The sequence below is a fragment of the Drosophila tropicalis genome, unplaced genomic scaffold, assembly GCF_018151085.1.
Source record: "Drosophila tropicalis isolate 14030-0801.00 unplaced genomic scaffold, ASM1815108v1 contig_859, whole genome shotgun sequence".
NCBI lineage: Eukaryota > Metazoa > Arthropoda > Insecta > Diptera > Drosophilidae > Drosophila > Drosophila tropicalis.
Window position 1 is genome coordinate 5,863,637 of NW_027173353.1, and position 13,641 is coordinate 5,877,277.

A 13,641-nucleotide genomic window follows, 5' to 3' on the forward strand; every position below is an offset into this window, starting at 1 on the left:
ATTTAAAGTAGGTAAAACTTTTCAGAAAAGGTTGAAAATCGTTCGAGTAGCAGCTTAAAAAAACAAATAAAAATGGTTAAAATTTTTATTACAACATTAAGAACCTATTTAAAATACAATTTCTTGAAGATTTTTACAATAAATGAATTTATTATTATTATTATTTTAGTATGAGCTCTTCTAATTGAGATTAACACATCGTAAACTAAAAACTGAAAAGAATTTTGACCATAAACTTAATTGTCAAGAAACTAAAAGAGTGAAGAAGAAATTTGCCAACTTGATTTTAATTTATGTTTCTATATACCTAATAATCTTATATATATGTATATATTATGCATTTATCCCACAAGACCTGTTAGTCCCATTTATGGAAAATTCTCACTGGCAAAATATAATTTCAATTAAATTTTATGCCATTCTCTAATTAACATTCAAAAGAAAGCAAAAAAAAAAAGTGTTATGCATATAATTAGTTACTAGCACATACTAACCAAGTCTGATATGTTTTATCATAATGTCTAACATTGTAGAGTGAAAAACAAAACAAATCTAATTTGCGGCATTCTCGCAAATTAAATCAGAAATTCCATTTACATCGGGTAAAGTCAATTCAGTCAATGAGTCAGTTGAATTCTGTGACGTAGTTCATATTTATAATTTCTATTAATAATTGCAATTAAATTGGTATTAAGTACATAGACAGGTGTGACAATTGAAACTGTCATTATTTTCCATTTCTTGTTAATTTAAAAAAAAAAAAAAGGTTCTCTTTTCTACAAACGACTGAGCATCGATTGTATTTACTCAGTCACTCCAGTTACTGACCCCAAATGGCAATAACAACAATAATATTTCTATAATATGCATATTGCAGGGCAAACACGTTTTAACGAGGGAAAATTAGTGGCCATAAATTATTCATCAATTGTGTACTGAGTCGTGTGGAAATCGGGCGATGTCGCCGCCGCTGCCGCCTTTTTCTTTCATTTGAACTCTGTAGTTTCCCAGCGAAAATTAATTATGCGATGGGTTTATCTAACACCTACAATAAGATACTTAGATTCCCATTAAATGCCCCTAAACCACATGATTTATCATTTCAATTGGAACTTAATTCTTTATTTCTTACTAAATCGAATGATCTGTGATGCCGAAGCGTTTTCGATTTAGTCTGAATTTTAATCAATTCACGAAGAGGAATTTAAATATAATTGGAATTGTTTAAAATTCACATGACTAAGAGGTAAAACCACAGAAATAGAGTTTAAGATATTTTTGAGTCTATTGTAAAGGGAATTCATTGAGAATCGACTAAATAGAACACCAAAGAGTCCTGTGATCCTAATTTACTTCTTAAAGGTCCATTTTTATATTTTAATTCACTTGTTTTAATATTGTCATTTAACTCACCACTCACTGATATCCAGTCAGAAAGGAATTGCTATTCTTGTGATCATATTTTTACACTTTGAGCACACTTTGGAAAGGATCAAATATATCCTTGTTTTGCTTTTGGTTATATTTATTTGCCTACTTTTGGCAACCGTTCACAATGAACATTAAACGGATACTGATCACTACGGATCTTTGCTTGTTTTCTTCACACTTCACTTAAAGTGCCAAAAAGAAAAAAAAACTCTCAAAACTCTAGTAGTTTCCACACACACACACACACACACACACACACACACACAGATACACACACGTCCACAGATGACAACTGGCGTACGAAAAATATATATAATATATTAAATAAATATGTGTGTTAATTTAACACTGAATTCATCCAAAAAAGAACTGTGCGAAAAAAAATAAATTAACTGAACATAAAAACTCGCGTTTATTTGCTTAACGTTTTTTTTTCGTTGCTTGTTGCAAAATGAAAACCTTTCCTCAAACTGAAAGCACAAAGCGCGCGCGACTTGAATCGTATCGAATCCAGCTAGATAGACAAGATTATAATCATCAACTCTCTGGCCATTTAATCGACATCGGCATTCTATAGCTACGTAGATCGAGAATTAGTCGAGAAACGATCTTTAAATTTTCATCGCACGCTGCGCATGCTCAATTAATTTGCAAGTTTTGCGGTTTTCGACTCTTTTTTTTTGTTTTGTTTATGTTTAGTTACTTTAACTAATTTTGATTGATTGCCTTTAACTGGTTCATTTTGTTTCGTTTCATATTGACAGAGCTTTCCTTTTTTCTTTCTTTTTATTTTATTTGGGCTTGGCTTGTTTTTGTTTTTTGTGACAAGCGAAACTGAAAATTAAATCATCATGTGATATATTAATTAACATGATTTTAATTTATTTTTTACCTTTTAACAACAAGCATGGCTTAGCAGCAAGATACCCTCAATTGGTTTAAGGTTGCTAGCTAATAAAATCAGGAAAAGTCAACCAACAAATGGCTGAAATAAGGAAAAATCATTAAAGATTTAGTATCTTTATTCATTGGCAACTGTCCTGAAGAATTTTAGCCTTAAGCAGCAAAGTTAATATCCCCATTTAATGTACATGATAAAGGGTATAAAAAGTGTCACGTTATTTCGCAAAATTATGAAAGACAAACAAACATTTTATGACGCAAAGAGTGAACTTTACATTGGACCAGGAGCTGCATAATCTTGAAAATGGGGAAGTTCTTTTCTTAAGGAGTTTAATTTTTAATCTTGTGTATAAACATATAATTTAAAGATCACTAGGACAATTCTTTTACAGTGAATCACGGGCTGATCCAGGGGGACTCCGGTGGGGCCTGGACATTGGAATAATTTCTACTGATTATGGTGTTTTATATCACAACCAGTGAGTTTCTCATATTGTCAGTGCCTACATTCAAAGTTACTCAAATTACTTAGCTTAAAATCTTAATTTTTTAATTCCTTTTTTTAATTCCTTAATCTCCAACCAGGATATAAAAAATACAACGATTTGGAGAAGAAGCAGTATAACTGAAAACTTTTCCATATTTAACATTAAGTCATTAATTGGGCAATCTCTCCATCAAAATTCTATGATTCTTTAATGGAAAATTCAATTCATTGTTGTTAACGTGTCTGTTGTTGATTTTTTTATTACATTTTGGCATACTAGTTTGTTGTTGATTTCTTTATTACAGTTTTGGCATATATGTATCTTTCATCCAGATCAATTGTCAAATCAATGTTAATTTCTTATAACAATTATTTTGCGGGCAACTGAATAAGCGTTAATGCCAAATGCAAATAATCCAAATGCAAAGAAGATGAGAAAAATCGTGGGGCTTCTGTTGATGCTTCGTCTCTTCGATTCGAGTCGCGCGTTTAACCTTGTTATTGAACTTAAGGTAAATTATTCGCAGCTTCCCTCGAATAGGTGACGCCACAACAAAACAGGTGACAATATTACCAATAACAAAAGAAAACAAAAAAAAAAATTGGGCTGCTAATTAAATTAATTTGATTTTTTGCTGTTTATTTGCATTGGGAATTTGCCATATTTACATTTCACATATCATTATGTGCTGCGGTGAGATTTTGGTATATTGATTACGATAATGGAAACTGTTGACAGAAAATTATTTTCCCTTAACAACAAAACTTACAATACAAATACAATTATTGAATATTTGTACAAGATATCCGATACGGCAAGTTTGTCAGTTTCTGTTTTGCTCAAATATCAATTAAGTACAGAAATCTGTTTATTTAAAATGTCAATCCAAAATCTTTATTTATTAGAACATCGACCTTAATTAAATTTAAACTTGCAATTTGAATTTCGATTAGTCGAATCGACAACTAACCGATTGAGGGCTCCCCTCAGTGGCGCCACATCGGAGTGACTGATCGGTTGCCGCTACCGGCTAGTGTTATCGATAAGAATTAAATGGCGTGACCGCGAGTAAAACGCTCGCGTTTTAAGTCGCGCGAGTAAACCGCTCGAACATGTTCGTTAGTGAGTAATACGCGCGAACATGTTCGTTCGTGAGTAAATGTTTGAGCGTTTTACTCACGCGTTTTAAAACGCGTGAGTAAAACGCTCGAACTTGTGAGTAAACCGCTCGAACATGTTCGAGTTCGTGAGTAAACAGCGCGAACATGTTCGATGTTGTGTTTATGTCGTGAAAAATAAATTTTCTTGCAAATTTTTTTTATAAAAAAAAAGGAAAAATCGGGATACACAATAACAATACATTGCTAAAATTGATGAAAGTATATAAAGTTTAAAATGCCGCCAACAATATTAAACAATACGGCCGATAAACGGCCACAGAGACAAACTGAACGCAAGTAAGAACAATGAATCTTAGTGCATAAAAAATGTGCTATTCATTTTCTTTTTATATTTCAGGTCGGAAATAATTTGCCGCGTTAAGTATGGCAACAGTCTTCCGGATATACCCTTCGATCTGAAGTTCCTGCAATATCCTTTCGATAGTGATCGCTTTGTTCAATATAATCCGACATCGCTGGAACGCAATTTCAAATACGATGTCCTCTCTGAACACGATCTGGGCGTGACAGTGGATTTAATCAATCGCGAATTATATCAGGCCGATTCGGTGTCCATGTTGGATCCCGCTGATGAGAAGCTGCTAGAGGAAGAGACTCTTACGCCTACAGATTCGGTGCGTTCGCGTCAGCACTCTCGCACTGTGTCGTGGTTGCGCAAATCCGAGTATATATCCACCGAACAGACTCGGTTCCAGCCTCAAAATCTTGAGAACATTGAAGCCAAGGTCGGTTACAATGTGAAGAAATCCTTGCGGGAGGAGACACTCTATTTGGATCGCGATGCCCAGATCAAGGCCATTGAAAAGACTTTCGTTGACACCAAGACTGAGATAACCAAGCATTACTCTAAACCCAATGTAGTGCCGGTCGAGGTTTTGCCCATATTCCCAGATTTCACCAATTGGAAGTATCCATGTGCTCAGGTCATATTCGATAGCGATCCTGCTCCAATGGGCAAGAATGTTGTCGCTCAGTTGGAGGAAATGTCGCAGGCCATGATTCGTGGTGTGATGGACGAGAGCGGCGAGCAGTTTGTTGCCTATTTCTTGCCCACAGAACAGACGCTGGAAAAGCGACGGGCCGATTTCGTTGCCGGCGAATTGTACAAGGATGACGAAGAGTATGAATTCAAGATTGCTCGCGAATACAACTGGAATGTCAAGACAAAGGCATCGAAAGGTTATGAGGAGAATTACTTCTTTGTTATGCGTCAAGATGGTATCTACTACAATGAGTTGGAGACGCGTGTCCGTCTCAACAAGCGACGTGTTAAAATTGGACAACAACCCAACAATACCAAGCTGGTGAGTGACTTCTTAACTGTGATCTAGGTCCCTATTATCTGATCCGTTATTTCTTTTTTTGGTCAGGTGGTCAAACATCGTCCTTTGGATGCCATGGAACATCGTATGCAACGCTACCGTGAACGCCAATTGGAAGCGCCCGGCGAAGATGAGGAGGAGGAAGTCGTGGAAGAAGACGAAACGGAGGCTGACGAGGAGGGAACACAAGGACAAAAAACTCCGACCGCCGTTGATGTACCCGTTGCTAAGGAGGTTTCGGAACCTAAGCCATCCGCTGGTGCCGACACCCCAGCACAGCAAGCACGAGACCGCCAATCAAGGTCACGTGAACGCCAATCACGTTCACGCACCCGCAGCCGCAGTGGCTCACGCAGTGGAAGTGGGTCACGCAGCGGTAGTGGTTCGCGTAGTGGCTCCCGTTCTAGATCGCGGTCTCGTTCAGGCAGTGGCAGTCGTTCTAGCTCGCCTGGCTCCGGCTCGGCAAGATCCCGTTCACACACTCCAGCTGGTTCTCAGAAATCTGGAAGTCGTAGCCCCAAATCCAAGTCGAGAAGTCGTAGTCCTTCAGGCTCACGTTCTGGATCAGGTTCGCGTTCGCCCACACGCTCTCGCAGTGGTTCACCCAGCGGATCGGGTTCTAGTTCAGGCAGTGGTTCCGACGAAGAATAACTGGGCTCTTCTAATTCAAACAACTTTATTTACAAATAAACAATTATAAAAACAAATTTAACTAGCGTCCATTAGGAAACGTCCGAAGATTTCCCCATCCGAGCCCGAGCTTGGCATCTCAACATGTTGCGGCGAATAAAGACGCAAATTCTGTAATTGCTGCAATGGTGAACTGCTGCCGCCTCCATTGAACTGTGGCAAGCCGGCTGCATCGAGGGGTACTTGCACTGGCACTGGGACTGGCGCCGGTGGCAATTGTGGTTCCAGTCCACAAATGCCCAATTTCTGGCACTGCTCCACCACTATGTCATCGATGCTCTGCGATAGTAAAGCCTCCTCATGGGCTCCACTTGTGATGGATGCTATCTCGGCACTTGCCGGCGATTGTTGTGACTGCTGCGACTCATTGTTCTCTAGAAGTGCCTTAATCAATTGCTCGGGAGTCTGTTGGGGCAGCAGCTCATGCTGTGGCTGTGGCTGTGGCTGTTGCTGCAGTGCCGCCTCTCCCTCCGTGAGGCATTTATGCGTACGCTGTGACACTTTGTAACGAAACGTTTTCTGGCACAGTTCACATTTGTATGGCATGACTCCAGTGTGAATGCGTGTGTGAACCAAGAAGGAGACACGTTGACGGAAACATTTGCCTGTTAAAAGATCAAAAGTTTTTATAGATTTCAAAAATTGATATTTCTAATGTTCTCTCACCACAAACTTCGCATTTGAAGGGCTTCTCACCACTGTGAATCCTCTGATGATTATGCAGAGTGGATAGCTCCTTGAAAGCTCGCCCACAGACGGAACACACATGCGGCTTGACTTCGCTGTGGTAGAGCAAATGCTTGTGGTACGACTGTTGGAACGTGAAGGTGCGGGCGCAAATCTCACAGGTGTACGGCATCTCACCAGTGTGCAGGCGCTTATGTTTCTTTAGGAAATACTTGGTAGTAAAGGATTTAGTGCAGACATCGCATTCCCAGACTTTGGGTGTGACGACGCCTCCAGCTAATGGCTCTGGCGATGAATCGGCAGCAAGCAGTGATGTCTGATGCGGCGCTGGTGTCTGTTGGAGCATACACAAGGCTCCACTCAATGCATACGGTTGGGTACTAGTGCTAGCAGAGCTCACATTGCCACTGGCTGCCGCCTCTTTGTGACGTATGCGGTCGCATATGCTTATTTTGGGCGAGGGATGGGTAGTCGACGGACTAGAGCTGCCCGTGTGGATACTAAAACTAGACATGCCCATCATGTGGACTACCTTAAGGTGAACCCGTAACGAACCCTTCATCCGAAATGTCTTGGCACAAAGATGACACTTGTAGGGCTCCTGCTCTTGGCCCAATTTGATTTGCTCCTCGGCATTCTCATGGACCAAACGGAAATGCATGTCACGCAGATCGTTATTCCGAAAGCTAAACTCACAGATATCACAACGTGCCGGCGGCGGTACAGGTGGTGCTGGTGTTGGTGGTGCAGGTGGTATCTGAACAGGTTCCACGGCTACAACTGCCGGTGGAGCTACTGGCTCTGCAGGCTTTACCTTTGATCTTTTACTCCTGCCCCGTTTGGCGGAGGTGTTGACTCCGACAGGTGATGCACTCTCTGCCATCAGAGTGGTGTGGGTGAACAAATGTATTGTCAATTTATCCAAGCCCAAGAACATTTCTTTGCAATTGGGAAATGGACATGCCAGTGGGCCATTGGCTGCCTTTATTAAACGCTGCTGCAGTGCATCAATGCTACCAAAGCTGGGCACAGCGCACAAAGGACACAGCACTGTGGTGGTTGAACACATTTCTTTTTTTCCGTTAAAATTCCCGCACAGAAATTCCTCAGGATGGGCTCATTCCCAGGCAGTTGCCACACCACACACACACACAAAAAAAAACAACAATAAAAGAACACAATTTTTTTTGTTTCTATTAAGAATTATTTTTCTAAAAATACTTCCAAACGAAAATAAGGTCCACGTTCAGGCCATATCCCAACTGCTGGCGATGCGATGCGATTGTTGGCAACGATTCGAAATAATGAAAATCATCAAAGCAAAGCGTATAGAAAAGCATTCGAAAATGTGCTCGAAAACAGTATCGAAAATTTCCATTCATCTGGCCACAAGTAGGCAAGAAATCTCTTCTACGCTCCCCAAAGCTTTCATCATCGTTTCGAAATTTAATGTCGTTGCTGAGTACTTTGGGTGGAAATGGCTCATCTATATAATTATAATATGTTTGTGTCTTCTGTATTAAGAACTATTTGAATATTTGCCGACTTGTGGGCCTTAAATATTGTCTCTGTAATCAGATGAACGAAAGCCTGATCCTATATGTAATATATTGTCAAAAAGATTTCAACAAAAAAGCATTAGTAACATTCTGTTTTTAGTACTCGAATTGGGCCAATGGGAATAGTATTCTATTTGAAAGCAAAAATTAATGTAGAATTTCGTTTAAAATTCATCAATTATATGAATATTATTTAATTATGTCGTTATTTGTTAAGAATTCAAAGTCAAATTGCAATTGCTATAGTCCTTATCCCTTTTGAAGACGATCTGTTTCTATGATCTGACCAAAATATTAGTTTTTTTGATAGATATGCATGTTTTCTCTACTGAATTTGAAACATACAAAATAATAAATCTATTAATTTCTTAATTCCTATATTTAATTTTGAATCCTCTAGAGTCTAGACAAATTTAGCCAAGACTAAAATCTGATTCATTTTGAACTAAAGATCAGATCTTCCTTTAGTTTATCCTTATTCAAATTGGATCTTTCTCTCCTAAAGGAGAAAGGGAAATTGTCACTCGTTCTCTGAAATATTTATCATTCAATTTTACTTTCTCAAAGGGTATTTCAATAGTCACTTCCTATCGAATGCATTTTTCTATATTCATATACTCTCTCTCATAGTTGTTTTACTTGTGATCTATTTTTATTGTCTTTTCATCTTTATTTCTCTCTCATTCCCTCTGTGTGTCTCTCTGAATTCGAATTTCTCTATCTGTATGGGCTTTTTAGTGTTTGTGTTTAGATGAAATTTGGTAAACAGTTGGCCAATTGGTGGCCCAGACACGTGAATGCTCCATATACATATGATGCCCAATATTGATATTTATTTATTTCTTTTTTTCTGACATAATTCCATAAAAGAAAATTGCAAAAGCAAAAAATTCGGAAAATTATTTCATAGGAAAATCAAGAGAGACAACGCTGACATGGGCCGAGGACACGGAACTGTCCTCCTTAATAGAACTGAGATCCGAGGCCGAAGAACGAGCACTGTAACCTGCAATTAAATAATTAATCAGAAGATTCTCAATTCTAATTGGAAGTAAGATGCTGCAACGTACCTTTTCCGGTGACACTAATATAAGAGCCATTGTCTCGCGATGATGCCGATTGCGATCGCCAGGATACACAACTGCGGGTCCGTTTCAAGTGTTGCGGCAACTTGAGACCCTTACGCAGCATATAGTGAATGATCTCTGGTCCATTCTCATCTGTATTGGCCATATCTGCCAGCAAGTTCAGTGCCTTCATGTTGCGTTGCTCGAGTTCCTGCAAAGTCAATTCACGCTCGAATGTGGCCAGAAAATCATCGCTTATGGGTCGAGTTTTAATGTCCTTGAGTAGGGAGCGTATATCACGATTGGCACGTTCGATTTTTGAATTCTGTTCGTCCAGCTCCTTGCGTAGTTTCTCCAAAATCTCTGTATGCTCGGCTCGCCTAGCTCTGGCGGCATCCAACTGCTTCAGTGCCTCTTCCTGTTCGAGTTTGAGTTCATCCATTTTATTCTCGTAACGCTTGGCCTTGCATCGAAGGGTTTTCAACTGTTGCAAATCCTTGCAGTACACAAGCTGTATTTCTTTTAATTTCTCTTCGGAATCCTCTTGTTCTAGGCGAGTACAATTTAAAAGGATTTATTCAGGGAATAGTGCCTAATATATGAACTTACCATTATCGGATGTTTTAAAGGTCTTGCGATAATTATCATTGGAAAGATCAAACTGTCTGAGGGTATTCTCCAGAGCCACCACTTCCTGCTCGGCCTTAAGGACCTTCTTGTTCAGTGCATCACCCTCATCGGCCAGCATTTGACGCTCTTGGGCATTGGCCACCTTCAGTTGGGTGGCGTTCATCACAGTGCCATCCTCATTGCAGCCCAGGAGACGGGATGTCAACTCAAATCGGGCACGCACTACTTCAATATGCTTCTTTCGTTCAGCCAAATCGGCACGTAAAGTACTCAACTCTTCTCCCAAATGTTTTCGCTTCAATTGTAAAATTTCCTCCTGACTGCGCAACTCAACGAAACGATCCTTTACAGATCGCTGGAAGTTCAGACGATGCTGCTCCAAATCATAAGTGCCCTTTTCACAGCCGTTAATGCCAACTTCCATGTCATCACAACGCATTTTAATCATACTCAGCTCGACAATCAGTTCGGAATTCTCAAAACGATTCTGTCGCAATCTCTTTACAGTGCCCTCACAAAAGACTTGGGCCTCTTTGATCTTGAATCTCACCGAATCCAACTCCTTGGCATCGTTGTTATACTGAATTACCATATTGTTCATGTTATAGTTGAGTTTCTTATTCTGTGCCTCGGTTGCCGCTATATGACGTTGCAATTTATCGTAGTGCTGCTCCAGTCCAGACAAAATGACCTGATTACGCTCCTCAACATCTGGATCTATTGCGATGCCCGTCATCTGATCGTAGCGTCTCTGAGCCTCCAAATACTTAAAGGATATTTGATAATGGATCTCAGTCTGACGCTGCAGTTCCGTATATTGTTGTCGCTGATTACGTTTCATTGATGATAGATTCGATTTCAGAGACTGATTTTGCATGGTCAGTGTTTTCTGCTCAGACTTCAGCTCGGACAATTGACGCTGGGCACGGAAATACATATCATTGACACGTTCCTGCTCCTTGGATAGGGTGGCCAGTGTTTTTTCCTCATTCTCCATCATTTCGTCGAGTATATGCAAACGTTCTTCGGCATTGAGGGCCTTATTTTTCATGGCTTGCAAGCGATCCTCAACTTTTTTTATAGTTTCATCTAAGTTTGCAATCTCCTTTTTCTTGTCCTCTTGTTGAACCATCAATTTGCGATTCTCCATACGCTGGGCGGCAACGGAATTGGATAAATTTTCCAATTCTTTGCGTAAACCATCGATCTCATGATCCTTCAGTATGGAGGCATCAATAATTCTTTGTATCTCGTTCTTCATATCGGATGTTTCGGCATTCAACGCTTCAATGGCGATCTCCACTTGACGATTATTGTCAATTACCTCGTTCAGTTGATCGTCATACAGTTTATATTGTCTAGCCGATTCTGTGGCCTCTTTGGTCAGCTTGACCAAAGACTCTTCACTGGCTTGTATATCATGTTCTCGTTGAGTCATTTGATTAACTGCCTGCTTCCAGGTTTCTACCATTTGTCGCCGTTCCTGATGGGCAGCTCTGTAGAGGCAAGCAGTGCGCTCTAGATTCTTCTCCAGGGTATTTTGCTCATCATACATTTGGACGACCTTTTTGCGACGTTTATCTATCTCCGCCTGCAATTGTTGTCGGCGTGTATTCAATTCTCTGGCCCGCTGCTGATCATCTTCATAATACTTTTCAATCAGTTGATAGCCCTTGTTGCCATCTTCCATGGCCTCCTGCCATTCCTGAAGCGTCGATTTGGCTGACTTAATGCGGGACGTAAGCTCATCGATTTCCTTTTTATTCTGTTGAATTTTACCTAAACAAAAGGAGAAGAGATTAATTGGAGTTCTTTCTTTGGCATCTCCAACTTTTTCGACCCACGTTCAGTAAATTCAGCACGTTGGGTGTACTCTTCCAGTTCCTTTTGATTTTTGCGCAAATCCTCTTTAAGTTTATTCTTTTCCAACACAACCAACTGCACTTTATGGGCCTCCCTTACTAGATCCTCCTTCATCGAATTGTATAAGGTCTAAAAATAGGGAGACATTAGGAAAGGTTTTCTAACAATTTTTAGCTCCTCACTATATTTTGCTGTACGGTGGCATCAATATTTTTCTTGTGTCTTTCCACAGCCACCTCACGATCCTCCAGGGTCTTGATCTGTTGTTGCAAATCGAATTTCAAGGCCCTCATGGCTACCATCTCCTTAAGAATGGCCAAATTCTCTTCATTTGCCATGGGTATTTCGGCTTCAACATTCCACCCCATAGACTTCATCGCCTGGACTTTAAAATCATTAAGGGACGTCCCCGACGTATTCTTCATGTCGTCCGTAGTATTCATCTTGGAATCGTTTAATTACTTATGTCTATTTAGTGGTTTTACTATTTTATTTTATTTTATAATTTATAATCAAAAATCAGGCACATTTCAATTGTATTTTGCTTTGTTTTGTTTTGCCAATGGCAACCTTGATGGATTTCAATTCGATTCAAATTTCCATTTTATTTATTTGTTACCTGGACAACAAAATCAACATTCTTTCCTTTCTCATACGTCTTTTTTCCAAAAACGGTTCGAATTAAGTTTCCTGTAAATTTCCAAGACTTCGATGCCAAACAGAGGTATAACTATTTAATTGGAGTCTTCGATAGATTAGTTGCCAGAGTGGGCTAGTCATTTAGGCAACTAAACAACGAGGATCCGGGTTCGAGTCCCAGACTTGTGTATGGATGTAAGGCTTACATTATAAGCCAAAGGCTATCGTTGCCAGTGCATCTATAGGTTAGGTGGATAATTTACAACTATATCCTATACTGATGATAATAGTAATAACTTTTTGAAAATGATTAAAAATTGAACGAAATTTCTTAATAATTCTCAAAAATCATGATTTTTGCGAAAGCTACTATTTTAGCTCTTAAATCTGGCTGCAGGATTAAATGACTTGGTTTTTAACCTGCCGATTGGCTAAAACAAGAGAAGTTCGTAGGATGATATGTCTTACGAAATTTCCAATAACATTCAGAAATACTAAACCCAGGTCTTCAAACTAGCCAACAATCATCGTGATTATCGGATCGGACTACGAACTTGAAAGAAAACAAAAGTCATTAAATTTCTCATTTTTATTTACTTGTTTCTTCGTTTTTTGTTTTTTTTTTTGTTGTTGTTGTCATCTCATAATATAGATCAATTTCTTTTTGTGAATTTGGTGACCATTCAGATATACACACATAGGCGCACATTACACACAGACACACACACACACACGCACATCAATTTGTAGGTGTATTATTTATATATGCAAGTATATATGTGGTATTAATGTTACTTTAATAATTTAATGCTATTTCATTAGAACTCTTGATCAGCCACCTACATTAAGGTCAATAGATTGCATGTGTGTGTGTGTGAGGTCGCATATGTGTGATTTCTATTGTTTAAGATAATTATTATTATTATTATTAGTATTATATGGTAAGTTATAGTAAATTGTAAACGCGTATTATGTATACCACAAATCAGTAATCAGTACTGCAAAAGGTTTCAGTTTCTGTTTCTGCTTCAATTACATTATTTATATATGTATATATATATTTATATGTGTAAGATCGATTTTGCAATTAGATTTATTAATTTATAGAATTATTAGCGCTTTTGTTAAACACAACACAAAATGTTTAAGCTTTTACTGTTTTGTTTTCCGTTTCTTTTGTT

At 39.0% G+C, this 13,641-nt stretch overlaps 3 protein-coding genes across 3 annotated transcripts; 1 reads left to right on the forward strand and 2 right to left on the reverse strand.

Annotated features, from left to right (window-relative positions):
• Positions 1-4,075: 4,075 nt before the first annotated feature.
• On the forward strand, positions 4,076-6,032 carry atms (RNA polymerase II-associated factor 1-like protein antimeros). Its single transcript, XM_068297369.1, has 3 exons — positions 4,076-4,279; positions 4,341-5,307; positions 5,374-6,032. The coding sequence occupies exons 1-3, from the start codon at positions 4,218-4,220 to the stop codon at positions 5,974-5,976; spliced, it is 1,632 nt and encodes a 543-aa protein (XP_068153470.1). The 5' UTR covers positions 4,076-4,217; the 3' UTR covers positions 5,977-6,032.
• Positions 5,991-7,984, reverse strand: LOC137582717 (zinc finger protein ZFP2). The gene is made up of 2 exons (XM_068297368.1): positions 6,682-7,984; positions 5,991-6,620 (listed from the first exon to the last, which is right to left on the reverse strand). Exons 1-2 carry the CDS (start codon positions 7,769-7,771, stop codon positions 6,034-6,036), a joined length of 1,677 nt encoding a protein of 558 aa, XP_068153469.1. The 5' UTR covers positions 7,772-7,984; the 3' UTR covers positions 5,991-6,033.
• A 1,084-nt stretch (positions 7,985-9,068) lies between these two features.
• Ccdc39 (Coiled-coil domain containing protein 39) lies at positions 9,069-12,395 on the reverse strand. Its single transcript, XM_068297367.1, has 5 exons — positions 12,004-12,395; positions 11,803-11,950; positions 9,938-11,737; positions 9,332-9,877; positions 9,069-9,267 (listed from the first exon to the last, which is right to left on the reverse strand). The coding sequence occupies exons 1-5, from the start codon at positions 12,262-12,264 to the stop codon at positions 9,161-9,163; spliced, it is 2,862 nt and encodes a 953-aa protein (XP_068153468.1). The 5' UTR covers positions 12,265-12,395; the 3' UTR covers positions 9,069-9,160.
• Positions 12,396-13,641: the final 1,246 nt, after the last annotated feature.

What these genes read in the sequence shown, in the direction of transcription:
- atms (XM_068297369.1), top strand. Translation starts at nt 4,218, where the DNA reads ATGCCGCCAACAATATTAAACAATACGGCCGATAAACGGCCACAGAGA. An exon ending in CAGAGACAAACTGAACGCAA is followed by an intron (nt 4,280 to 4,340) that starts GTAAGAACAATG and finishes TTTATATTTCAG; the next exon opens with GTCGGAAATAATTTGCCGCG. An exon ending in AACCCAACAATACCAAGCTG is followed by an intron (nt 5,308 to 5,373) that starts GTGAGTGACTTC and finishes TTTTTTGGTCAG; the next exon opens with GTGGTCAAACATCGTCCTTT.
- LOC137582717 (XM_068297368.1), bottom strand. Translation starts at nt 7,771, where the DNA reads ATGTGTTCAACCACCACAGTGCTGTGTCCTTTGTGCGCTGTGCCCAGC. An exon ending in CTTCAAATGCGAAGTTTGTG is followed by an intron (nt 6,621 to 6,681) that starts GTGAGAGAACAT and finishes ATCTTTTAACAG; the next exon opens with GCAAATGTTTCCGTCAACGT.
- Ccdc39 (XM_068297367.1), bottom strand. Translation starts at nt 12,264, where the DNA reads ATGAATACTACGGACGACATGAAGAATACGTCGGGGACGTCCCTTAAT. An exon ending in CCACCGTACAGCAAAATATA is followed by an intron (nt 11,951 to 12,003) that starts GTGAGGAGCTAA and finishes CCCTATTTTTAG; the next exon opens with ACCTTATACAATTCGATGAA. An exon ending in CTTTAAAACATCCGATAATG is followed by an intron (nt 9,878 to 9,937) that starts GTAAGTTCATAT and finishes GTACTCGCCTAG; the next exon opens with AACAAGAGGATTCCGAAGAG.